At 51.3% G+C, this 27112-nt stretch overlaps 1 protein-coding gene across 4 annotated transcripts; it reads left to right on the top strand.

The window, feature by feature from the left end:
* Positions 1 to 5391: 5391 nt before the first annotated feature.
* Inava (innate immunity activator) lies at positions 5392 to 25120 on the top strand. 4 transcript variants are annotated; one of them, XM_076832019.1, is made up of 11 exons: positions 5392 to 5570; positions 7764 to 7766; positions 11654 to 11802; positions 12620 to 12744; positions 13278 to 13394; positions 14070 to 14289; positions 19099 to 19152; positions 20002 to 20212; positions 20444 to 20617; positions 23030 to 23708; positions 25028 to 25120. In XM_076832019.1, exons 1-11 carry the CDS (start codon positions 5407 to 5409, stop codon positions 25118 to 25120), a joined length of 1989 nt encoding a protein of 662 aa, XP_076688134.1. In that variant the 5' UTR covers positions 5392 to 5406. The 4 variants fall into 4 exon arrangements, with proteins under 4 accessions (XP_076688134.1, XP_076688133.1, XP_076688135.1 ...); XM_076832018.1 differs by lacking the exon at positions 7764 to 7766; XM_076832020.1 differs by lacking the exon at positions 7764 to 7766 and having other exon boundaries at positions 5407 to 5570; positions 20447 to 20617.
* The last annotated feature ends 1992 nt before the right edge of the window (positions 25121 to 27112 follow it).

Genomic DNA, 27112 nt, shown 5'->3' with positions numbered 1-27112 from the left:
TGGGTCTGGGGGAATGGCCTCCTTTCCCATCTCCTACTAAGCATGGATCTGAGCCCCAGTGGTGGGCTTTCCCATCCTATGAGCAGTTCCCAATGTCCTGAGCTCCCCATTTCAGGAGTTCAGTTCTCTTGTGGCACTGAGCAGGCCACTGGCTTGACCCCCTAAGTCAGCTGTATGCATTTCATGCAGCTACTCACCAGTCTGCAGCCCAGTCTGTGCCACCAAGAGGGTTTCGGTCCACAGAGGCCGGCGGGCAATGCCCCCTCCTGCACCTGCCATGATATGAGCTGCAGGATGCGGTCAGGAGAGGAAGCAGGGCCTCGAGCCCAGTCATTCTGGGGTTTCCAGAGAGCTTCTCATCAGGGCATCAACAGGGCACTGTCTGGGTCGCTAAGCGTGGCCTCCCTCCTGGCTCATCAGCCTGTGCAGCCAAGAGGAGGGGAGGGGACCGGCAGGGGGTAAGGTGAGCCTGTTCCAGGCCAGAGGAGGGAGGTAGCATGCTGAGGACAGCTGCCAGGGCCAAGAGGGGTGGGCAGGGAGGCGGTTCAGGCAGCAGCTGCTAACTGCCCTGCAGCTTTCAGAAGCTCGATGATGAGGTCCCACTCTGCTCCCTTTTTCCCCACCAGTAAGAACTCACACTTTCCTCCCTTCCACTCCTCTTTCCAGAAAACCCATCTGAGGGAGAAAAACCCTTGCCCCCTTCAGCCAAGTGGGAAGGAGAGAAAACTGATGGCGGCTTAGAGGCCTTTCCCAATTGTACCTCCAGCCCCTCCCTCCTGAGGTCCAGCGGGTGAAGCCTCGGGTGTCTGCTTCCAAGACACCTGCTTCTCAAGCGAGGTTAAGATGCCCAAGGCCTCCTGCTGCAGCAACACAAATTGCAGCCTGAGGGGTGTGCACACATTTTGCCTGACTCCTTGGAAGTTTGAGTAAAATTGTGAAATCCGACCTTACAGGTCAAGTTGGATTTCCAGCTTTTGTTTTTCAAACAAGCATTTGTGACAACATTTGCAGAAACTGCGCCCTTAATTCAGAGCCTGAGCCCACATATGGATGCACACTGGCCATTCCAATGACCCTAGAGGAGACGGAGTCAGGAGGATTGAAAATTTGAGGCCAGTCTGGGTAACTTAGCAAGACCCTGTCTCAAAAAACAAAACAAAACAAACAAACAAACAAACAAACCAGGCTGAGAGTATGGCTCAGTGGTAGAGTGCCCCTGAGTTCAATCCCCAGTACCACCAAAAATAAAAAGAGCCTGCATTTTCTAATTTGCCAGAGTCCCATGATGCCCTTTGGTGCTCACCTTCTCTCCCTTCCCCCACACACCAACACTTAGTATGTGTTGCAGTTCTGCAAAAATAAAAAAGATAATGTTCAAGTATCAGAATTCTTATACCTGACATACTTCATTTCTTTATTTTATCTGTCTGGTCCCTTTGGTATTTGAGGTTTTTCAACCACAAGTGTAGGGCTATGGGAACAGATGAAATTAGGAAGTTCTATCTTTACGTCCCACATCAGTTACTTGCTAGTTGTGTGGCTTTAAACCAGTTATTTAGCTCTCTGGGTCCAGTATCCCTATCTGTAAATGGTGATAATAATAGTGCTACAAATCTCTAACTACAAACTCAGGTTTGCAAAGTATACTATCTTTTCTTTCTTCTTTTATTTATTTTTTATTTTTTTGTTGTAGATGGACTTTTATTTTATTTATTTATTTATTTACTTACTTACTTATTTATTGTGGTGCTGAGGATCAAACCCAGTGCCTTACACATGCTAAGCAAATGCTCTACCACTGAGCTACAGCCCCAGCCCCAGTATACTGTCTTTTCTACTGCTGTCCAATTTCTACTGCTATAACAAAATATCTGAGACTGGGTAATTTATAAAGAACAGAGATTTATTTCTTACAGTTCTGGAGGCCAGGAAGTCCATGAGCATTGGGCTGGATACTTCACTCTAACATTGCAGAGAACATCAAATGGTGAGATAGAGAAATCAGGCTAGCACAGATCTCTCTCCTTCTTCTTACAAAGCTACTCAGGCCATCATGGAGGCCCTACTCTCATGATCTCCTCTAATCCAAAGTACCTCCCAAAGGCCCTACCTCCAAATGCATTAATGTGTGCATCAGGAGATTAAGCTTCCAACACAATAATTTTTTTGGGGGGGAGACACCTTTAACCTATAGCACAGCACCACATTACACATAGTGGTGAAGCAAACCTGTAATCCTAGCAGTTCAGGAGACTCAGGCAGGAGGATCATGAGTTCAAAGCCAGCCTCAGCATCTTAGCAAGGCCCTAAGAAACTCAGCAAGACCCTGTCTCTAAATAAAATATAAAGAAGGGCTGAGGATGTGACTGAGTGGTTAAGTGCCCCTGGATTCAATCTCTGATATGAAAAATAAATAAATAAACAAACAAACCATAGCACATACTAATTACTTTGACTTTTGATGAGTCCCAAGTTGCTGAGATGGCAAAAAATCCATTTCTTTCTGCAGAATCATGAAGGCCTAGAGAAGCCCGAAAGCAGGATGGAGTCTGATACCTTGGTATCTGATGGACTGGCAGCAGGTAGGGAGGTTTCCTGCTTCCTAGACGTTGTGCGATGCAAGAATCTGTCAAGGCAAGCAAACTGGGGCCCCAAGTTCCAACTCTTGTCCTTCCTAGGTCTTGTCGCCTTCCAAAGGTAATGCCACGAGGTGGTGCTTGGGGTCCTTGCTGCTGCGGGCACACATCATTTTCTTTCATGTTCACAGTTTATCTCACCCTCGAAGACCCACATCCCCACCTCTGCCCATCAGTACGCCTGGCACAGTCTCAGAGGGCTCAGGACTAGAGATTCTGCTTCCCATCCAGAGAAAAGGTGTGAGTATGGAGGGAACAGATCCTTACTTCACAAAATCACTCCCTCCCAAGAGTGGTGATAATGCTCACCTTCAACGGCACTTTCCCCTCGGTCCACCCCTTAAGTGTTCCCAGAATTTTCTCCCTTGGTTTTCTTTCTCAATCATTTCAAGTCCCAGAGATGCATCTCTCTAGTGGCTCCCAAACATTTTTCTCCAAACTTCCTTGGGAATAAAAGCCTCCAGAAAGGCTGCTCACTAGCCATTACCATTAATAACCCAAAGCAAGTGCATTTTACACTGAACTCTCCTGCCAGAAACCTGGGACTCTCCAGCTCCTCCCTCTTCCTCATCCCCCATGCTGTAGTCAGCCAATCAGAGAGTCAAGCTAGGTCTGCCTCCTAGGTAGCTCTTGACTCACCCCTCAATTACCTCCATCCCCACAATGCGTGGGTTCACCCCTTGCCCCATGGCTTCCCTGTTTCTAAGCTTTCCTTGTGATCACCACTCATACCTAAACTTACTTTGATTCTTTGTTTCTTTTTTTTTTTTGAGTGCCAGAGATTGAACTCAGGTGCATTTGACTACTGAGCCACATCCCCAGCCCTATTTTGTATTTTATTTAGAGACAGGGTCTCACTGAGTTCCTTAGCACCTTGCTTTTGCTGAGGCTGGCTTTGAACTTGTGTCATGATGATCCTCCTGCCTCAGCCTCCTGAGCCACTGGGATTATAGGCATTCACCACTGTGCCTGACCCAAAGTCACTTTCTAAAGATGACTCGGTCCAGATTATCTTCTGGATTAATGTTCTTCAGGAACGTGATGGTTAATGTTATATGCCAACTTGCCTAGACCACAGTATCCAGATATTTGGTCAAACATTCTGTATATTTCAGTGAGAATATTTTATAGATGAGATGAACCTTTAAGGCAATGCATTCTACCAACTGAGCTATATCCCCAACCCCTGAGATAAACCTTTGAATCAGTAGACCATGAGTAAAGCTATTTACCCTCCATATGTGGTGGTCCCATCTAATCAGTTGAAGGCCTTCATGGAACAAAGACTGACTTCCCTGGAGTTAAAAGGAATCCAACAACAGACTGACTTTGGACTCTTATGATAGCTCACCCACCCCTGGGTCTCCAGCCTGATGGCCTGCCTTGTGAATTCTAGACATGCCAGTTTTCACAATGGCATAACCTACATTAAAATTCCTCTGCATGCAGGACAGTGACTAGGGAGGCTGAAGCAGGAGTATTGCCAAGTTCAAGGCCAACCTAGGCAACTTAGTGAGACCTGCCTTAATTTTTTTTTTTTTTTTAAAGACCTGGGGATATAGCTCAGGGCTAAAGTTCAATCACCAATACCAACACACACACACACACACACACACACACACACACACAAAACAACAACGACAAAAAAACATGACAACAAAAAACCTACCTCTCTCGGCATACATACTACTGGTTTTCCTGACTAGTACAAGTAGCTTCTTTTAGTTTCAGGATAAATATCTTGACTCCTTAGCCAGCCCCTCTCCTCAAGGATCAATTTAACTCACCTAGTGCCTTTAAAGCATCTAGCTAAGCAGTAGTAGCCAAGAGCAGAAGCAGGTGGATTTCTGCTCTATGATGCACACCTTGAACAACCACAGGAGCTCCCCTGCCTCCTGAAGGGCCCCTTCCTGCCTCATCTCTCCTGTCTTGGGTACCCTCTTAATCCTGGGACCTGCTGGGCTCCTTTACCACTATGCCGTCTCAAGTTTTCTGACATCCTCCTTTGACCAGGCTTTGGGGACTCCCTGCTGGGTCAACCTTCCCCTCTACAGTCTCCTGTCCCTACTTCTCTGATACAATCGTTGCGTGACTTAGATGAAGGAACCTTCCAGTGAAGGAGCTTGAATTTTGGTCCACCATGCTGGACCTTAGTAGGTGCTCAGTAAATGTTAAGTGAAAATGAAAACGGGAAAGAGAGTGAATGAATGGACCGATCCGTCGGCTCGCACGGAGCAGTAGGAGGCGCTCCCCAGGAGCGCACTCCGGCTTCAGCCAGCGGGTCCCCAGCAGGAGGACCCGGCTGGGGCCGCGATTCGGTCTCAGCTGGACCCGGACTCCCCGCCGCCCGGCAGCAAACTGCTGTGCAGCGAGAAGTGGGAGGGGCGCGGCCCCCTCCGGCCAACCCTTCATTCTTCCATCCTGGGGTCTCCTGGAATGAAACCTGCCCCCAGCCCGGCCAGAGCGCGCCGATGAAAGGCGGCACTCGGACCGAGAGGGGAGCCTCCTCCCGCCTGGGCTGCGGGATCTGGCAGCGCCGGGGGTGTCCCGCTTGGCGGGCGTCCGGAGGCGGAAGAAGGGGGACAGCCTCCCCCCTGGAGCTGCTGCTCCCACAGGACACCCACTCCCATCAGCTCCTTCCCACCCCAACAGGAGGCCCCGCTGCGACTCTTGGATCAGAATCTCGAGTCCCTTCCTCTCTCTTCCCCTCTTTCCTCGGGTCCTTGGTATGCCCCAGGGGACAGATGTCTTGGGATCTTTAACATTTGGGATGCTGCAAATGCCGAAGTTAAATGAAATACCTCCGGGGAGGAGGGAAGTCCGGGGGCAGTCTCGGGGAGTGGGAAGATGGCCCGGACCAACAGGTCCTGAAGCTGCGAGGCGGGCGCGGGGGGCACCGGGGCAGGCGGGAGGCGCCAGAGCTCCATGGGACAGGTAAGGGGAAAACTTAGGGGGGACCCCGCGCGCGTGAACTAGGGGGATCAAGCCACTGAACCACGGTCTTCATCCTTTGCGCAGTCGGGGGGGGGGGTCTTACCGCGAATGCGGTAATTATATCAAGGGGGCGGGAATTCTGAACTCCCAAAAAATGCGTATCTGCAAATCCGCAACCTTCCTCCCTCCACCTTCCCCCTGCCTGTGGATCTCCTGGCCAGGTTCCGGGAAGCCAGACGCAGTCGAACAAAAGGAGCAAAGTCTCAGGCCGGCCTGGAAGTAGAGGGCGCGGTGGGGGAGGGGAGCGGGGTGGACAGGACAAAGGGGCTTTTTACTGGAAGCCTAGAGGTCTGGTTTCAGGGCTCATTCCTGCTACCCCGGAGTTCCCCTGTCCCAGCCCACTCACTCCACTATTGCCCGGTGGAGGCGAACACCTTTCCCAGTGGGCAGGGAGGAGAGTGGAGAAAGAAAACACACAGCTCCCTTTTTCTTGCCTGGAGGGTTCTGGGCTATTTCCCTTCCTCTTTTTTCCACCGTGAGCTCTAGTATCTGATCATGGACTTGTTAATTCATTTAGTAAAAATTCAGAAGTGTTTGTGACTGTACTTGTCCCGGTGCTTTTGCGGGTGTGGAGATGGCAGGATGGTTTGGAAATTTTTGGATCCTAGCATATCCGAATAAACTTCATACAAGGAACTTTGAAAAGACATGACAGAGCTGTGGGGCTACAGAGTTGTGGATGTTTCTGACTCAGGACTGATTTTTTTTTTTTTTTTTTAAGCAAATGAAATCCTAAAGCAGTTTTTCTCATCCTGAGGGAGGGCTCTTGTCCACCAAGGCCAGATTCCAAGAACTATAACACCATGCAAGGAAACCCCACTTCCTCACCTGCTGGTGATCTTGGTGATGGTGCTCTGGGATTTGAGGCTACAGCGTCAGTTCCTGACTCCTAGCCTGGCCCAAGTGGGGTTCTGGGTTCCAAATTCCAAGCTGGAGTGCCCACATTACCCTGGTGTTTTGAGTTGTTTGTCATGGCAGTCAGCCCGTTCCCAGGTTCTCGGTGGCAGGATGGGTTTGCCAGGCTCATTCCAAACCCTAGATTCTGTTGGGTTGGAAAAGGCTGGGTGTAAATTTGGGGTAGCAAGGTTTCTTCTAGAATTTCCAAGGTTCAATGCAAACTGTCAGTCTGTTCTTTTGTTATTGAGTAAGGGCTTGCTGCCTAACACACGTAGCTGACAATTCTATGACAGCAGAGTTTTGTAAAATAAAAAGCTTTATTTCATGGCCCACCAGCAGGGAGGCCAGGAACTGTTTAAGTTCAAATCTGCATTCCTGCTCAACTGGTAGTGGGGGGATTTATAGGAAGGGAGAAGGAGATGTTTCTTGCTGATTGGAAGGCATGCCTCTTTTGGGGGGGTAATTTTGTCCTGCTCAGAGGATTTTGAGCTGGTGACATCATTGACCAGAGGACTTGTCTTCTGCTCATGTCCATTCTTTGAAAGCTGGTTCCAAATCATAAGAATCATTTGCGAAAGGCCTGAAGATTTTCCCTGGAAGACAAGTTAAGGATTCATGTTTGGGTGTGCACAGGCCTTAGCTGAATTCCCTCTCTTCCCTGAACTCAGTGAGCAACCTGAGGGCACCAAGACATCTGTGGAGAGAACGCAGAGGATTGCAAACGCAATCCATTGCCAATAACAGGATTCCCCATTCCATATCACATCGCAGCTTCTGCGGCCATCCTGGAAGGCTGTTGACACTGTCAATAGGAAAGTGCATGAAATTATCCACTGCTGGATATTTAATGCTAATAAAGAAGCATATATGTTGTTATGGTTTTCTGATTTTAGAACTGTATCTCAGTATAATTGGTTCTCTTAGTGATTCTCTTAATTTTACTTTATGCATTCAAAAATTTGAGCTATGAGATGATTCTAGAAACTTCCACCATCCTCTTCACTTGGATCTGGGGGGATGGGCAAGGCAGAAGAAGGGCTGCTTATGCCCAGAGTCAACCCTTTTTTGTTTGACATTGGAAGAAAGTACAAACCTGTAGGGGGCTGGGGAGCCACTGCCGCTTTGTGGAGGGCTGGGGAGGGGAGGGCTAAAGGTTCTTTGGGAGGCCCAGAGAGCATGCATCCCACCCTGGGGAGGGACTGTCCCCTGTGAGGGCCTCTTAGCCTTTTAGAGGAGGAGGTGGTCAGCCTGGAGGACTCTGGGGCTAGTGTTGTTTGGAAAGAGGGTGTGTACAGGAATGAGAAAGAGTGGGGGTGTGCCAGGGAAGGGGAAGGGGAGGTGGCAGACTCTGTGATAAAGTTTGCTTCACAGGAGATGCTTGATGAGAGCATCGGGTCATTCCTGCACTGGGGGTTGGGGGCAGTGGGTGGGGGGTGTCGGAGACAGGGGTGCTTAGGGGTGTGGGAGGAGAGAGATCTAGACAGGTGTTAAGGTGCTGGGATCTTCGAACTGCATGGTGGAAGGATCTGGGGGCTGAGGGAGGGGAGGTAATGGGATGAAGACTCAGGGCACAGCCCCAGACTGTAGCATATCTCCACCTGCAAGGCTCAGCCTAGGCCTCCTTCCTCCTTTAAAACAGGCCGGATTCCAAATAGATTGCCGTTTGTTTGAGAGTCAATAAAATGGGAGACCTAGAGGCTTATTATTTTGTACAGAACAGTTCCACTTTTGTCCCTTGCATTTGAGGAGTGCACTAAAGGCTTGGGGTCATGGAGGTCTCACTGTGTTGCTCAGGTTGGCCTCAAACTCCTGGACTCAAGTGATCCTCCTGCCTCAGCCTCCCAAATGCTGGGCCCACAGGCACACACCATGGCCCCCAGCTTCAGCCTGAGGTTTTAAAATCCTAATTTGGAAGAGCCAACACTCAGGATAGGGTCTCCATTTCAGTTTACGGGGAACAGCAATGACCTTCCTTGTCGGTTTGTAAATTTCTTGCTGGTATTAGCCACAGACAGTGAACTTTTTACCCTGTTTTCAGGGGCTTAACATTCCTTGATTTCTGGAAAGAGAAACTGCCACACAAAGAAAGCAGGGAGATCCAGGCAGGTCAGGAGGGCACTGAGGCGTCCCACAGCTCAGCCCATCGCACCGAGGCCTTGTGGCCATGAAGTCGGGACCCCTGCTCCTTCTGGATTCCTCATGGAGAGCCCCGTGTCCCTGCTCCCCTCTGGCCCCGGAAGTGCAGAGGCCCAGGAGCGGCCTGCCTGCTGGCAACAGTCAGCAGCAGGATTAGTTCAGGGAAGGACTTGCTCACCTGCTCCTCCCCTCTGACTCAAGTCCTAACAAGCAACCTGGCTCCCCTGGCCCAGCAGCCTGGGAGGGACGGCGGGAGGGACAGTCAGCCAGGGGCAGCCAGCCGCCTGTGGAGAACTGGAGCCGGTCAGAGAGAGAGAGAGAGCACAGAGTGGCTGACCTGTGGCCTGGGAGCCCCCGAGGTGACATGTGAGGCCCCATGTCCCCCTGACCTGGGAGCAGGTCTTTCCGGAATTCTTGGACTAAAGCCCTGAAGCAGGTGAGGGTAGGGCAGGGTAGAGCGGGTCTCTGGGACTGTGGGACAGGCTGACCGGAGATGAGGGAGCTCAGGCAGTGGCCACTCTGTCCAACCCCCAGCTCCTCTCTGGGGCCCAGGGATAATAGGGAGCTGTTGGTGAGCTTGGACAGGGAGCCTGTTCCTGTGGCCAGGACTTAATTTTCACCAGAGAAAAGGCAAACAGAGATGAGCTGGAACAGAGACGTCCAGGACCTGGCTTTGGGGGCACATTTGTGATTGGGGGGATCCTCAATGGCTTGCCTGGGAGGAAGAGCCGTAGAGTTTCCCTTTCTCTCCTTGCACCCCTTCTTTCCTCCTCTGCCTTTTTCTGAGAACGCTGGTCAGGTGGGCTGCTTCTTAGGGCCCAGCGCTGGGGCTGGGCCAGAAGGTCTGGAGGGCTGGAGGGCCTGGAGGGCTTGGAGGGATTCCTGTGTTGGGGAGGGGGGTGTCACCAGAACGCCTTTATCTATAGCCAAGCCTCAGACACCTTAGACTCCCGCCTCCGGGTGGGGGTGGGGCCTGAGCCTGCTCCTGTGGAGTCTGGGACAGGTTCCTCACAGCTGCCAGTGCAGGGGTGGGGTCTGCTCCCTGGTTTCCTGGGTACATAGACTGTCTAAGAGGACAAATTCATCTCCAGGGAGCCATGAAGGGCTTCAGGCCCTGTCTCCTCTTCCTTGTGCATCTGAGGAAAGGTGGCTCAGCAGGGCCAGGTGACTCCCCAGATAACACAGGCACAACCGACCCAGAGCCAAGGCTTTGGTGCTCTCTGTGGAGCAGCATGTCAGCACCCAGAGTTGACCCAGCCTTAGATGGGGACCACCAAGTGTGTCAGTGCCTCCCCCTTGACCCTGGCAGTGAGGGACTGGGCTGGCCCCTGGAGAGGGATGGAGGACGGAGGAGACATGCTGAGGCACCTTCCCCCCACAGTCCCTGGAAGTCCCCACTCTGAGAAGCAGGGGCTGAGTCCTCCCAACTTTCCAAGGCAACTCCTTAGTGGTTAATAATTAATTGTAAGTGTGACTAATTAATGGCTTCCCCTCCCATATGACCTCCTCTCTTTGTCCAAAAAGGCTCTGGGTGCCAGCTGAGACTGCTCTCAGCTTCCTAGCTCCTCCTGGCTGAGGGTCCCTTCCCCTTTAGGGTTGCTGGGAAGGTAAGAGGATGCCTAGCTGGAGGAGGGCTGAGCTACCTGCTCCTTTGTCCTGGGAGGGATGGACAGTACAGAGCTAACAGTCACCCTAAGTTCCTGGGTACCCAGAATATATGGCCAATCTCTTTCTTTGATATGTTTGTAAAGGCCCAACATAATCTTTTTTTTTTTTTTCTTCTATCATACATTCTCTAGTCTTTCTTGGAAAATTGAAATTCCAAAGTGCAAGGTACATATTGTTTTCAGGGTTCTGGTTTTAATTGTTGCTGCTCACGGCACACTGATAAGCGGTGTTGTTTGCACAGGTCTATAAACATAGGTCCATTGTTCCTGCTCTTTCTGTCTCTGGATAGGCAGAGGTTCAGCAGTCCCCTTGGCTTGCGGTGTGGTCAGCTTTCCCAAGGCCTCTTTCTGTCCTGTTGGCTTCCCCAGTCGGGGGAAGGGGAGCTTACCTCCTTCCCTGTGCTCTCAAGAGGCTGGCAGGATAAGTTCCCGACAGAAACTCGGAAGGACTTTTGGACTCTTGCTCAACGGGCTGACTCAGTGAGGAGGTGGCCAGCCTCTCCTTCCAGATCCTGCCTGGGCTCCGCCCTCCCTCCCCACCCCTGCTCCAGCCAGCAGCTGCCAGACTCTAGCCAGATGGGACCTGGAGTAGGGGGTGTGGATTTGGTGAGGGCACAGGGGATGACTGGTGCCCCGCTGGGTGACATACAACTGGGATTGCACTCATACCACTCAAGTACTGTTGAGCTGCCCCTGCCCCCCAGGGGGTAGAGGAGCAGGTGGCCTTCCTGGGCTTGGGTAGCTTCCTCTCTGTCACTGGCCCCCTCCCCTGGCTGTGGGTTGTAGGGCACCTGGGCTGACTCCCCTTAAGAAATCTCCTAGGTAGAGTTGGTGGTTGGGAGTCATGTCAGGGCTTTGGACAGCTCTGTCATAGAGTAGCTGCACCTGCTTACAAAGAGACCTGGGTGACCTGGGCTTTGGGGCCCCCAGACCAGCTTTGGCCCAGTGTCCAGTATCCAACTACTTCCTGAAGTGCCCTCACCCATTGGGGCAGTGAGTGGGACATGCCTCATGCCTCCCAGGTTCTTGGGCTGAGGGCAGCGATGCCCATGAAGATATTGACCCCCTTCCTCCTTTCCTTCCTCTTTACTCTGTCATCCCATCCCATCTTCCTTGTGCCCTCCATTTTATCATCTCTCTGGAAAGAGGCCCAGTGGGGAGCAAGGCTGACCTCCAGAGCACCTTCACTGTGCCCCGACCTGATCATCCTGCCAGAAGCACAGTGATCACTTCTGTCTTCAAGCATCTATTCCTGAGCTCTGTTTGGAACCAAAGGGGTTTATTTAGGGCTTTTTTGGTTATTGTTCTCTTTTCTCTTAAAAGCTGGGGGAATTCCAGGCTACCTACACATCCTGTCCCAGGCCACGACTGGTGTTGCTCCTCCCTACTCTGTGCCCCCTCCTCCCAGAAATCCACCATGGAGAGTAAGGATGAGGTCAGCGACACTGATAGTGGCATCATCCTGCAGTCTGGTGAGTGTACCCGGGGAATCCCACTGCCCTGGCCCCCCAGGTCCAGGGGCTGGCCAGGCTGAGGAGGCTGGGAGGAAGGGGACAGAGGGATGGAACCTCAGGGACACTTGAGGTTTTCTTCCCTAGAGGGGATTTGGCCTCAAGTTTCAGTCCTATCTGGAATAGGGAACTGCAGTGTTCAACTTTAGCTCCAATGATTACTAAATTGGTGGCGCACACCTGTAACCCCAGAGGCTAGGGAGGCTGAGGCAGGAGGATCGTGAGTTCAAAGCCAGCCTCAGCCACTGAATGAGTCCCTAAGTGACTCAGCGAGACCCTGTCTCTAAATAAAATTTAAAAAGGGGCTGGGGATGTGGCTCAGTGGTTAACCGTCCCAGGTTCAATCCCGGGTACCCCCCCAAAAAAAGAGGTTGGAAAATTGTATCTGGCCAGTATTAAGGTCCTGTCTCTCTGCTTGGCCTGAGTCTGTAATGGGGCCTAGTCTTGACAGAGGACAGGAGAGGCATGTGTGTGTGCATGGGGTCTGGGGGAGAAAGGGGAAGAGTGAGGCAGTCTGACATGCGCCCCTTCCCCCACTCAGGTCACCTGGTAAGACAGCCCTTCCCTCTGATCTGTAACGTTGCCACTCTGGACAGCCAAGGAAACGTGGTGTTTTGTGGTTAGGACACAGGCCACAGCAGCTAGCCTGTAATTTGTGGGCAGGCATGAGTCTGTGTGTGTGTATGGGTGTGTGCTCCCCCAGGGGTGGTCACCTAGTGTTCAACAGAGGCTTTCCTGAGCGCTTTAGTTTCCCTGATTGTGTCCCTTGCTTCTGCAGGCCCAGACAGCCCGGTCTCCCCAATGAAGGAGCTGACCCATGCCATGCGCAAGCAGCAGAGGGCCCTGGAGGCGCGGCTGGAGGCCTGCCTGGAGGAGCTGCGGAGGCTCTGCCTTCGGGAGGCGGTGGGTAGCAGTCGGTGCCCGGGCCCCATCCCCCGAATTTAAGTTAATCTGAGGAGCTCTGGAGTCACATTTTGGGATACTGGAGATGACTCAGGGGATCCCATTCTTAAGGGAATTCTAGAAATCTAGACAAGAGTCTGGTCCCAGAGTCCCTCTGATATGGCATTTGACCTGGATACAAGTAGAGGATAGCTGGACGTGGGCAGGGGCCCACAGGGAAGGTGGGGCAGGCATGAGGGGCTACAGACAGGAGAGGAGATGGGATTGTCTCTGAGAACTGGAAAGGGGGTCGCTGCAGCCCTCTGAAGGAAGGGATAAGAGATGTGAAGGAAAAGGGGAAGAGTGTGGAACGTCCTAAAGATGGGAAGACAACCCCGGGGGATGATGGGATAGGTGAGTGGTGGGCAGAGGCCCCAGTGCCCCAGGGGCCTCTGGAAGGGGAGGCCCAGGCACAGGTGGTGGACAGGCTGAGAGTGGTTGGCCAAGGACTGGGCGAGTGGAGAGGGACCAGGCTTGACTTTGCGTCCCCCCAGGAGCTGACAGGCACCTTGCCAGCAGAATATCCCCTCAAACCTGGGGAAAAGGCCCCCAAGGTCCGCCGCAGGATTGGAGCAGCCTACAAGCTGGATGAGCGGGCCTTGCACCGAGAGGTAAGGACTGCAGAAACCTCACTCTTTGTCATTCCCCGAAGGCTGACCACAGAGAGACAGGGATTACCCTCCTCCACCCCTTTGCAGCCCGTGAGGGTGCCTGTCTTCGTGTGGTTGAGAGGTACTCTGTCCTGGGTAACCCAGATCGCCAGGGAGAAGCCTGTCACCTCAGGAGCTGGAGAGCTGGAATCTCGAGGGAGGACACTGGGTCTGGCCCCAGAGTGGGCAGAGGATCAGTTAAGAGCGCCAACCACCAACCCAGAGAGGCAGCTGCCTGCTCAGACAGGTTGCTCTGGCCCCTAGGGCTGTCCTCTGTCTCAGTTTAGGAGAAAGGAGGTCGGGGTGACTCGGGCCTTGGGTGTCCTCCCCGTGGTGAGAATGGCATGGTTTCCCATGGGCTGGCCTGCCCAACCCTTTGGGCTCAGGAGGGAAAGTGCTCCTCTTGGGTTCCCACTCAGCCAGGCTTGGCGGGGGCAGGCTGGGGTGGGTGCCTACGCCAACCTCTCATATTGTCGTGTTGGCTCTGGGCACCTGCCACCGCTCCACCCTCCGCTCTGCATCTTTGGATGATGTTATCTGCTTCCACTACATGCTCTGGGCTTAGGGACAGGACCCAGGCTGCTGGGTTGCAATGCTATGGCCTCCTGAGCCCCTGGCTCTTGCCCTGTCCCTCAGGACCCCCTGAGCAGCCTAGAGCGCCAGCTGGCCCTGCAACTGCAGATCACCGAGGCAGCGCGGCGGCTGTGCCTGGAGGAGAACCTCAGCAGGCAGGCCCGCCGGCAGCGGAAGCACATGGCCCTGCAGGAGGAGAAGAAGCTGCGGGAGCTCCAGCACCACTTGGGCGAGAGGCGCAACAGCCAGCCCGCTCCTGCCAGTGTTCCCCCGCTGGGCCGAGGTGAGCCCCCTGCCTGGAGAGGCCTCCACCACACTCGCCCTACACAGCCTATGTGGGTGGTGGGCACTGTGGCTCTGTGCCACTGTGTTTGCAGTTGGTTTGTACCCTCTCCAGGCCTGGCACTATGTTTAGTGCTCAACATCAGCTCCAGCTGGGCAGAGCTGCTTCCTGGGTCCACCTTGACCCCATATTTATCCTCCTGTAGTCCCAATAAGCTTCATCCATCCTGGAAGACTCTTCTCGATCTCTTTAGAAACACCCTACTTCCTCCTCTGCCAAATACACCACCTCTGAGAAGACTACCTTGGGCTGACCCTGAACTTAATCCAAGAGTTTATTTAACTAGAGTATTCTAGGCCCACACACCCTTGGCTTGTCTGGGTGTGTTGAGCTCGAGGTTCTGAGTAGATCTGCTTTCCCCAGCTTGAGTCAGGCAGAACAAGGACTGACCCCGTTGGGTGTCACTTATCATTGGATTGTTTCAGGCCATTGTTTCGTGCTGAAATTGAGCCCCACTGTACCCCCTCACAGTCCTGTCGGTAGCAGCAACAGCTCTGGCCACGAGTAGAATCCTTGCACCTCCATTCTCTGCCTAATTGTGCCTGTAGTTTAGTTCCTGAGCCCCTGGTCCTCAGAGCTGAGTGGCTGTGGGGCATCTCGTGAACTGTCAGCGCCAGCAGCCATCTGCGTGACTTCAGTGTGTCCGGTCTGGCTTAGCTTCCAATAGTTGGTTTTGAGTCCTGAGGTGTGACTGTTTTTCTTTGCCCTGACCCATATCCAGCTTGTCAGGTCAGGACTCGCAGCCCTCCATTCCTCCATTCCAATCCCCACGGCATCATGCCCATGGCTCAGCCCCGCCCCCGGGTCCCTCGCTGGGTTCCCAGACCTCCCTGGCTGCATCAGAGGAGAGTGGAGCAGAGAGCGGGCGGTGGCTGCAGGGCAGAGTTGGAACAGGACTTGAGGCTTGGCTTAGAGAGTGGCTGCTTCCCTCTCATTCTCAGGCTCCTATCTCTGCACATCGGCTTGGCTCTTTTCCACAGCTCTTCTCCTCCCTTGGCGGGACACTTGGATGGAAGCCTGCACTAAGCCTACTTGGTTTCTTGCCCCATGCCCGTGCCACAGGCAGGCAGTTATCTCAGTACCTGCTCCCAGTGTGGCCTCTAATTTAGGGTAGGCAGTGTGTGATGGACACTAGCCATGTCACTTCTGGTAAGCAGGAGTAGATGGCAAAGAAGGAGGTCATCGTTTGCATGTGATAGTTGACTAATCAACCCAGGAGACTATTGGGCTGACAGGGCCTGGTGGCCAGACCTCTTTCTGATTCAACTGGCTCTGGCTTGGCTGCAGGATAGTACTCCAGTCTCCAAGGCTTTAAGGGAAAAGATGTTTTCCATTCCTACTCCACTCCCTTGGGGTCCTCAGGAATGGAATGGATCTTCCGTGAAAGTCAGCTGCTAAACTGGGCCAGGAAGTCCCTAAAGACCAACTCTGTGCTTGTAGGGAGCCATGTTGGGGAGATGCCCCCGGTCCCAGTGGAACACCTCCTCCTGTCCCCCTTTCAGCCACAACTGCTCAGCAGCCCTTCTTACAGGTTCTGTAGTTGCTGAGAGCTTCTGCCCAGCACTGGGTTGGCAGTGGGGTGTCACTCTGCTGCCACTGTTGCAACTGATGATGCTCCTTGTAGGGAATGAAGAGAAGGCCAGGGTCCACCAGGGGCTCTGGTTAACTCTTTGTGGATGCAGAAGCCAGGGTTCTGAAACCTTCCCAGGGCGTCAGTCCAGGAGAAGATGTGCAGAGGATGTGACTGGTACAGCTGTTGACTCGCCCTGTGTGGCTCAGAGACCCTGATCTCCAACTTCAGGCCCTTTTCCCCATGTGGGCCTGGAAGACCTGGGTTCTAGTGCCCTGCTGTGGGAGCTCAGAAGGAGGCCATTCTAGACAAGTAATTCCTGTTCTGTGGTTTGTCTGCCCAGCCGTCCTCACCTAGAAAGAAGGGAGGGAAGGATTAATAGTAGTTAAAAAGTATTTTGAATTAAAAGGAAAAATATACAAAAAATTGAAAGAAAGCCCCCTAACACACTCACCCCTTTGGTATTCATGCAAGGGTTATTCAATTTGAAAAGTGTGCCAGGTGAGAGTAATTAGCCGGTACCCTGCAAGTGGCAGGGAGCAGTCAGGTGTTGAACTAATTTACTATGGTGAACTTGATGGGAACCACCCCCAGCACACGCCTCTGTAATGAAATAGGTGCTCAGTATGCATTTGCTGATTGACAGTCCCAGTCTTTAGCAATACCCTCTATAGGATTTTTGCATCAGTGAAAATGTTCCTTATCTGTGCCGTTGAATATGGTAGTGACAAGTCACATGTGGCTATTGAGCATTTAACTTTGGTCTGTGTGACCGAAGAACTGATTATTTATCTATTTACTCATATTTGGTGCTGGGGATTGAACCCAGGGGCACTCAACCATAAACTTTATCCCCCAGCCCTTTTTATTTTAAGATCGGGTCTTGCTAAGTTAGCAAGGCTGGCTTTGAACTTTGATCCTCCTACCTCAGATTCTCGGATTGCTGGGATTACAAGTGTGCATCATCCCAATTGGCTGAATTTTTACTTCTATTTAATTTTTGTGAGTGTAGCCTCACGTAGCTGGTGATCGCCATGTTGAACAGTGCAGCTTTGAGAGTGCTCAGAGTTTGTAAGAATGCTCTTCCTGGTTTCCTGTCCACCTGGGGTGTGCTGCTGTGAGGGAAGGTCAAGTTGGATGGAGGGCAGGACAAAATTGAGCCAAGACTGGGTGGGGAACGGGGCTGAGATGGTGAGCAGCCCTGAGGAAGCACTTGTTTGTCAGATCGATGCCTTCCCAGCCCCGCCACTTCTCCAAAGGCGATGTGTCTCAGTTCCCCTCTTTGCATAGTATCTTTTGACTATAAAACCAATCTGCTTGATTATATGAAGATTAGGGGTGCTGGGGAATGTCGGTTCTTTTTCCTTGGACCATGTATTCTAACCACAACACAGGACTTGATTGTGGGTTGGGCTGCTTGGCCACTACAGTTAAGAGTTCCATCATTCCTTCAACTTGACATTTGTAAAAAATACATCTTTATTCTCCAAGTTTTTGTAAAAACACAGAGGCAGGGAACCAGAATTCAACAAAAAGCAAAGCCTAGCTATGAACCAAGCAAAATGCTGGCTGGCTGGCTACTGTGGGGGCCGGTCCAGTTCCTTGCACCGTACAGTCTGCAGAATTTAAGAATTGCTCTGGGTAGTTTGTATTTTGTTTTAGTTATAGATCAAAGGTTGGCAATTTTTTTTTCATAAAGGGCCAGATTATAAATATTTTAAACTCTGTGGGCCATGTGGTCAATGATCCCAACTATTCTACTGTGTCATGTTAATGCCAAAAAAGTAAACAAATGTGTATATGCATTCCAATAAAACTTTATTTGTAAAAACAGCCAGTGGACTAGATTTGGAGTGTGAGCTGTAGGTGTTGGGCAACTCCTTTTATAAAGGAGTTCAAAATGGTTGGCCCTGTTTACGTTTCTTAGAACTTTCTGATAATGGCCCATGCATTAGATGCTAGCTGATAGGAGAGCCAAGAGAGGGTGGTAGTTAATAGGATAGACTGTAGTCAACTGGGTGTGAATTCTGACTCAACCATCTTTTGGTGGATTGAACTGTACCACATTACTCCTCCAAGACTCGGTTTCCTCAACTGTTACATGGAAATAATAATAGCTACCTTATGTTTTTTTTTTTTTTAATGAGGATTGAATAAACTATTTATATATTTGCACATATATATATCCATACATTTATATTTCTTAGAAAAGTATTGGAACAGTAGAAACATTAGTCATTCATCGTTTTTCCTTGTTAAACACAATTGAAAATGTTTTGTGAGTTCCATCCAGGTCACAGTCTCTCAAGATCTCAAAGCTTACATTTGTTTGGGGCAATGGCAAAAATAAATTCCCTCTGATTTCCTGAGTGATGCCCACTCCGTTTCCTCTAGGAAACTTCTGCATATCACCAATTGAAGAACCTTCCTCAGGGCTGGGCAGACCCCAACTTAAATTGGCCTCACAGTCCCACAGCTCAGATTCCCACTCGGTTCTTCTCTTCTGCTGGTAATGCAGGAGATCTTAGATTTGGGATGTTGGAGTTGAGTTATATTTGTGATGTTAAAAAACTATAGAGGCCAGATGTGGTGGCACGTGACTGTAATCCCAGCGGTCTGGGAGGCTGAGACAGGAGGATCTTGAGTTCAAAGCCAGCCTCAGTATCAGTTAGGTGCTAAGCAACTCAGTGAGACCCTGTCTGTAAATAAAATACAAAATAGGGCTGGGGATGTGATTCAGAGGTTGAGTACCTCTGAGTGCAATCTCCAGTACCCCTACTCAAAAAAAAAAAAAGGCTATAAAAAAGTTGGCAAATTCTTTTCATCCCAAAGTCCTTTCAAAACAGCCATTTCCCTTCCATTGCCAGGAAGTCCTAGCTTTTGTAAATCTTTTTTTAACAGATGGAGAAACTGAGATCCAGAGCACTGAAATGGCTTATTCAAGTTGTATAGTTAATGACAGCCAGGATTAAAATCAGGTTTCCTGTCTCCTAGCCCCTGACTTCTGATTTTGTTTTAGCTTCAAAGTAATAAATTCACAATATTGCATTTGACATCCAGTGGTATTTTAGGCTAATGGCACTATCCTGGGAGAGGGGACAGGTTCACTGTTGCTGATGACTTATATCCATGCATTAATTTCCTTACTTCCTTCTCTTCTGTTCCCGTTGATTTCCCAGAGCTCAGTGCCTCAGATGACAGCTCCCTGTCTGATGGGCTACTCCTAGAGGAAGGTGAGAGGGGAGAACTGAGGGTCCCAGTCAAGACTGGGCTCCCACTGCAGGACCCTGGGGCTTTGACAGAATTTTCAAGTGAGGACTTCAACTGGGGAGTAGAAGGTTTAGTGAGCCCCTGAAGGCAGGGGGGCCAGCTCAGGGTCTCACACAGGCCTGGTATTGGTTTCCATGTGCCTCTGTATGAGCTTGATTGAGGGTAGGGACGTGCTGACCATCTGTCATTCTACGAGGTGAGTCCTTGGGACGAAGTGAGGAGGGGTGAATCCCAGTAGAGCCTGTCAACCTCAGATGTCTGGCCTTCACCCTGGGGCTTTATTTCAAGTAGAACCAGTCAGAGCCCAAGAGGCCTCTGCTCCCAGCCATTGGTAGTATTGAAGAGGCCGCACGAGGGGAAGAAACCCATGTCTACAGGTGAAGAATTTACAGATGTTGAAGATATTGGGGTCAAGGTGGACCAAGAAGGTGGTGTGGTCCTGCCCAAGGGAGTGCCCAGGCCAATAAGGAACAGGGCACTCGGGCATGGCAAGAGTAAGAAAAATAGGTAAACAGGAGACCAGCCTTAGACATGGCCCTGAAGCAAAGGTTGGACAGTAGGGTAATGTGAGCCCAGGAGTCAGCCCAGGGAGGTTTATTGAAAGAGGAGGTGTAAAATAGGACTGTGTGTTGTGGGGGGTGAGTCCCAAAGGAAAATAAAACTATTTTGAACGTGTGGGGCTGGAGCCACGGCCTGGGGCGGTCGGACAAGCAAGACCTGGGAGGGAGCACCCGGCATGGCTGGCTGTGGAGGTTCTTGTTGGGCCGGTTTCCCTGGCCTCTGTCCTTACCAGGTTTCTTTTACCCCTGCAGAGGACTCCCAAGTGCCAAAACCTCCCCCAGAGTCCCCAGCCCTGCCTTCCCGGCCTCTCCCACCGCAGAGCCTGGAGGGACTGCAACCAGCAGGTTCTGAGCCTGGGGGCCTGGAGCGGGCTCCGATCCAGAACAGCCCTTGGAAGGAGACCAGCCTTGACCACCCCTATGAGAAGCCAAGGAAGTCTTCTGAGCCCAGTAGTGAGTCCAGGTCAGCGTGAGGAGGAAAAGAGGGCGGGGAGCAGGCGGGGCCAACAAAAGAGGGGAGAGGCGGAGGAGACCCCTCTAAGCTGTGTGACGGGGGAGTGGGTCCTGGAGGCTTCCCAAGGGTGCTGGCAGTTTGAACCACTGACTCGGGGCCCTCTTTCACTGTGCTTCCCTTCTTCTGCTCTTGTCAAGACCCTAAATTCCTGACACTGACTTATCTCCATTTCCTTTGCAGCAGCCCAGCCACCACGCCACAGGACGGGCCTCCTGCCTCCAGCCCCTGGCAGCTGGAGCCTGCCTCCTACAATGTGGTCCCCCTCCGCAGTGTTCCTGGCCAGAGGCAGGGCCGCATCAGTGCTCCAGCCACCCCTGAGATGCAGGGGAGGAGGGGCCAGTCGCAGTCTCTGAGGTAAGAGCTCATCCCAGAGATGTGGGGACACCCACCAACCAGAGCTACAGATGGAGGGTGGGAAGCCTTTAGGATACAGGTGGAATGCCCTGGGTGACCTAGTACCTTCGCAACCCAACTAATGAAGCCAAAAGTAAGTCACCTAGGAAGTAAGAAGTTTTCTTTCAAAGATGCCAGGTTGGTAGAGACCTTGCCTAGGATGCATGAGGCCCTGGGTTTGATCCCCCCTACACACACACACACACCAAAACCAAACAAACAAAAACAAAGATTCCAGGTTGGTTTGTTTGTTTTGCATAACTTGATTTAAGATTTCCACCCTTATGGTGATTTATTGTGCTGGTAGATACTATCACATTTATCTTATTATTGGTCCCTGACAATGGGCAATTTTTTTGTTTTTTTGTACCAGGGTTTGAACTCAGGGCCACTCACCCACTGAGTCATATCTCCAGCCCTATTTTGTACTTTATTTAGAGATAGGGTCTCACTGAGTTGCTTAGCGTCTCACTTTTGCTGAGGCTGGCTTTGAACCCACGATCCTCCTGTCTCAGCCTCCCAAGCTGCTGAGATTATAGGTGTGTGCCACCGCACCCGGTGGGCAATTCTTTCTCATTTGATGTACAGTCTATTCTCATTATTATCTTCAGAAGTTACATTCTTTAAAATCACTATAAACTCAATTAGCAAATACTAAACCATTGTCTCTAGTGGAAATTCAGGGTTAGGTTCCAGTGAACTTTTAGTCACAACATTGTTCATCAACTGATCCTTCACATTTTCTCTCACCCCCCTCACATATATACATATATATGTATATATATGTACACATATATATATACACATACATATATATACATACACACACACTTATATATTCATATGATACATATATATATGTGTATGTATATATATGATACATATATATATGTGTATGTATATCCTTGTTTTGTGTGAGTTTCTGTTTAAAGACAGCTTATTTAATATATTTGATTAACATTGAATTCATGATCTGTGGCATTATAATTGCATATCTGAATGAAGCTTCTGTAGCATACTTCATTTCTCCACAAAGCAGCCTTCTTGTGCGTAGAAACTGTAAACACACTTTAACAGTACTTGTGGGCCCGTTTTAAATAGTAAAATCATCAACCAAAAGTTTGCCAAAAAAAGTTCACTAAATAATATTATGGACAGGACCCTTGGTTAGTCTGAGAGCTAAAGCCAGAATGCAGAGCATGGCCTTCTTCATCCTTAGCTGGGGAGGTGCCCTTAAAACAACTCTATTTTTTTTTAGCTAGGCACAGTGGCACACACCTCTAATCCCAGTAATTCAGGAAGCTGAGACAGGAGGATCACAAGTTTGAGGCCAATCTCAGCAACCTTTTGTGACCCTCTCTCATGAAAAAAGAAAGAAAGAAAGAAAGAAGGAAGGAAGGAAGGAAGGAAGGAAGGAAGGAAGGAAGGAAGGAAGGAAAGGAAAGGAAGGAAGGAAGGAAGAAAGAAAGAAAGAAAGAAAAAAAGAAAGAGAGAGAGAGAGAAAGAGACAGACTGGGGATGTAGTTCAGTGGTAAAGTGCCCCCGGTTCAGTACCCCCCCCCCAAAAAAAAAGCAACTCAAATTTTTTGATATTCTGGGAATGCACCAAATCATTATGAATATGCTACATCTATTGATTTTGGAATTAGGAAATAAATTTGAGCAAGTAGGCAAATTCTGAAGCATTGAATAGGAAGAATAATAATTGATTGTATGCTACTTTCCAAGTCACCTTGTTACCTGGTAAGTTTCAGTGCCTGAGTTCTGACAGGCAGCATTAGCCACCCCACCTGAGGGCCTGAGGCACCATCAAAGCATTTAAAGTGTGCTTAGCAGGCAACCTGCAGGAGTGTTGTGGGACAACAACTCTCAGGAACTATTTACACAGCATCAACACGGTACTGGGTATTTTAAGTACTTTAGAGATGGTTTAAAGTGTACAGGAGAATGTATACTTCAAATAGGTTATATGCAAACGCTACAACATTTTATACAAGGAACGTGAGCATTCGTGGATTTGGGTATTCACAGGGTGGTGGGAAGCTGAATGGGCGTCCTGGAACCAATCCCCACAGATACTAAAAAACAGCTGTATTAATTTGTCATGAGTGGAAAAGGTTAGGAAGGCACCATATTTTACATTTTACAGGTGTGTGGAGGGAGCAGGAGCAATGCGAAGGAATATGCAGTATGTGCCTATCGGGCTAGGAGGGGGTTCTTTTATTTACTCTGAGGATGGTTGACTTGTGCCCACTGCTCTGGCCTTAGGATGGTGTAGCAAATGCCTTCCCGTTTTTAATTATCCTTGCAGAGCACAGTCCTCACTACCCCTACCCCAGCCCCACCTCCTGGCACCTCCCTCTCCCTTTCCAGGGTGGATTCCTTCCGCGCAGGTGCAGAGGGCCGAGGTCGCAGCGCCTTTCCTCGCCGCCGCCCCACTCACTACACTGTGACGGTGCCAGATTCCTGCTTCTCCCCCAGCAAGCCCCCGCTGCCCCACCCCGCCTGTCACTCCTGCTCCGAAGACAGTGGCTCTGATGTCTCCAGCATCTCCCACCCCGCCTCTCTGGGCAGCAGCAGCCCCGACATCTTTGTTAGGCCTCTCTGTCTACCTGAGCCACCCCGCCACCACGGGTGGGGCTCGGCCTGTAGCAGAGAGCTGGCCACCCACTACCCCAAGCTGCTGCTGCCCCCTGGCTACTTGGCGGCAGGGCGGTACGTGATGGTGACCGAGGGCCACCTGCCGCCGGGCGAGTGGGAGCTGTGTCGCACCGCCCTGGGGCCTGCTTACGGCGAGGAGGGCGCGCCGCTGCGCTACCAGCGCCTGGTGCCCTCCCACAGCCGCATCGTGCGCACGCCCTCCCTGAAGGACAGCCCCGCAGGCCGCGGGCTCAGCAAGGCCGCCGTCTCCGAGGAGCTCAAGTGGTGGCATGAGCGGGCTCGCCTCCGGAACAGTCGCCCCCAGTCGCTGGACCGCCAAGGGGCTTTCCGGGTCCGAAGCCTGCCCCCCGGGAGAGAGGGCTTCGGGCGAGCCCTGGGGCCCCGGGCACAGGTACGGACCCGAGGCCGGAGGGGCGGCTGGCAGGGAAGGGCTGCCTTCTAACAGGTCCAAGAATGGAAAATCCAACTAGCTGCCTGGTGGCGAGGTGATTCCCAGCTGGGAGGATCAGGCCCAGAAAACATTTCCTCTTGGCTTTGGAAGACACCTCCCTGCGGCGCCTGCTAGTTTTGCCTGCCACATCTAGCTCCAGAGCACACACCGCTGTGCCCCGGTAGCGATGATCCCGCAAGATAACTGAGGCCTTTTTTTCCCCTAATGGCTCCACAGATGATCCACAAAGCAGATAAGCTTCTTTGGAATCAAAAGTCTAAGCCAAATTAGCCCTTGAAAAGTCCCGACTTGAGGACCTGGGACAAAGGGAGAGTCTGGAAATGGGTTTGTGGAAACTGGAACCTGTGATTGCCTGAGATCAAGTTCCTCCCTGACTCCCCTCCACCGCAGCACTCTGAGAAGCAGGTGGTGTCAAGAGTGGAGACCCTCTAGCTAGACAACCAGGCTCAAATTCCAGTCCCACTACTTACAAGCTATATGGTTGGACAGGTTACTTAACCCCTTTGAGCCTTTGTTTCTTCCTCTGGAAGATAGGAATAATTAAAAACAAAAGAACAAAAACTTTTCTCATAGGACAGTTTAGAGACCGAAATGATTAGGGCAATGCACAGCTAATATCGATAACTGACAGTGTTATCTGGGCCTCCCAGAGGCCAAGGACCAGGTCAGTGGACTGTATATAGGTGAGAACATGCTGATACCGGTTTGAGAGCAACCTTGCTCTCCATGGACCCAGTTTCTTCATTCTGGAAGTGGAATAGTATGCATGAATCCTTTCTTTATGCTCCCTCCCTGGTACCAAGGGCTCTGCAGGGGATGTGCTGTCTTTGAGACCCCAGATTCCCAGCAGCACAGCTGCGTGCCCCTCCCCATCACCAGTTCTTTGGGCTGCAGCTGCTATCCCAGGCTGGGTAGTACCCTGGCCCAGTCCCAGGTTGCACCCTCCCGCTGATGGGCTGTTCCATTCCTGCAAGTTCAGACATGTCCTTGGCTAGGCCTGGCCCATCCCAACCTGCCAGACAGGGAGGGTGATGAAAAGTGAGCCCAGGAAAGGGCAAAGGAGGAGGTCAGGGTGCCAGTCACACTCCAAAGGAACCTGGAGTGGCAAATGGGTAAAGAGTGGTCCCTGGGGAATATAGAGCCCCCTGAGGAGGCAGCCCCTGGTCTGTGTCCTCAAGGGATAGGATGCTGTAATGGGAGTTGTCCTGACACTTCCACCTGCTTCACACCCACTTGTCCTTTCTTCCTTCCCCTGGCAGGCGCCCACAGTGTGTGTACTCCGGAGATCACCTGAGGGGGCCCCTGTGCAAGTCTTCGTCCCTGAGAATGGAGAGATCATCAGCCAGGTGTAGCTGTGCTCTGAATGCCTCGGCCACCGCTGGAAAAGACTTTTGCTGTGGTGGAGCTGGGGCTGTGACCCCTAACCCTTGAGTGCCTCCTCCAGCTCCCCTACCCCCATCGCAGGCCGATGACCTGGAGCTGAGACCTTTCTATTTTTTTTTTTTTTACACAAGTTTTTTCAGAAGCTCTGACCTAAGGATTTATATCTGTGATTTGTCATCAAGGTCCCTGTAATATGATGATGCTTTAGCCCCCATAGTCTAGTCTCTTGGACTTAAGACCTTGCCTGTCTGCTGATAGAATTTGTCTCCTTATGCAAGACAAGTGGCAGAGAGGGCCACTTTGGGGAGTCCCCAAATGATCTGTGCCCTGTTTCTGAGAAGAAACAGTTCCTGGCCCTCCTATTTCCTTATTGCTGGAGGCTGGACACGGCACAGGCTTGTGTACAGGACTTTCCCTGGTTTTTCAGGTCTCTGGGTACCATAAACTGGGAGACTCCTTCTCCCTTTATAATGTGCTCTGTGATGCACACCAAATGGCCGGTGAAAGGTCGGTATATCCTGATGGAGTTTTGTCTTCCTGGATCCTGCAATTTTCCTGACCCCATAAATCTCCTTGAGGGACCCCAGTCACTATCCTCACTTTATGCCCTTGGCTCCCTGACCTCTGAGCCTTAAATTTGAGGCTGTATCAGATTGTAGCATGAGAGGCGAGGCTGGGGGCTGGCCTGCTCTGGTGGTTGGTGAGGACCAGCTCACCCCGGAACAATCAGTCCTGGACATCAACAGAGCTGCTGTCCCTCCCACTCCTCCCTCTCTCACCTTTTCATCATAGTCCCAGAAACCAATACCTGTTTACAAATCTTTATGGAAAGACACCACTTTTGGGGCACATTCAGGACCAGGCAGCTTTGCTTCTGTTTTCGGAGTCTCTGTACACACATGGGAGATGCTGGATTGTTGAGAGAACGTTGATAAATTGTCCCAGTTGCTGAGACAGAGAGATCCTGGTAGCTGCCTGAGCTTAAGTGAGCTTAAGACCACTGACAGTCCCTGAGTTCTCGTCCGAGGGCCTCCTTTGCTGCCTGGTTGGATACCCAGGTACACATCTTGCAACTGGAAGGGGGAGGGGCAGAGGAGCTGCATTTCTGTTTCTCCTGCGCGGAATGTTCCCCCGCGAGTTCCCTGGCTTGGAACAGGGACTGTGATTATAGCAAAAGACTCCAAGAACTTTGATGCCCAACCCGAAAGGTGCAGTTCCCCCACGGGAGAAAGTGGTGTAACAGATTGCACAAGGGTGCTGAGGTGCCGAGGGATGAACGAGGATGGCCATCAGAGGAATGTGGGGGAACGCACAAAGCAGTTCTTCCTGTGCTCTTAGCGCATCCTACTGTTGTCCCTACCGTGGGGTCCACTTCCCCCCTTTATGTTTGAATGCCCTATGTTGGCTTGTCCCTAGCCCCTTTCTCCAGTGTATAGCTTACCCCTCTCCCCTGCACCTCCCTGTGTCTTCCCTGAAGCCTTGAGCTTCCCAGACTGAGCTAGGAGACCTCTGAGCATCCTTGATAGTAACTTATTGGTCCTTCATAAAACCTCTGGTGCAGTGCAAAGTGGCCTGTCCTCAGCTGCAGGGCTGGAACTGTATGGGTCTTAGTGCCAAATACATCAATAAAGTCTGTACTTTGTGATTGGCTCAACTGAGGATGAAGGCTTTTTTTGTGTGTGTGTGTGTGTGTGTGTGTGTGTGTGTGTGCTGAATTTCCTGAACACAGGCTGTACCCAAGTCTCCCAGAGTGTCTGCCCAAGGTGGCTAAGTTGCCTGGCCTCTCCAGCTGGTCTGACCAGGTCCCTGGGGAGTGAATGGGATGGGTGGGGTGACAGGAAAGTTCACACACTGCTTCCATGACTGACGGGAGGGCAGCCAGCACAACCCTTGTCAAAGCTTCGAAGTTTTGCTCTGGGGCCTGAGGATCTGGGCTCTAGAAGTCACTTCCTCAATAAAGA

The sequence above is a fragment of the Callospermophilus lateralis genome, chromosome 13 (assembly GCF_048772815.1).
Source record: "Callospermophilus lateralis isolate mCalLat2 chromosome 13, mCalLat2.hap1, whole genome shotgun sequence".
NCBI classification, from domain to species: domain Eukaryota; kingdom Metazoa; phylum Chordata; class Mammalia; order Rodentia; family Sciuridae; genus Callospermophilus; species Callospermophilus lateralis.
The sequence above is the reverse complement of the archived record's forward strand: the minus strand, read 5'-3'. Positions and strand labels throughout refer to the sequence as shown.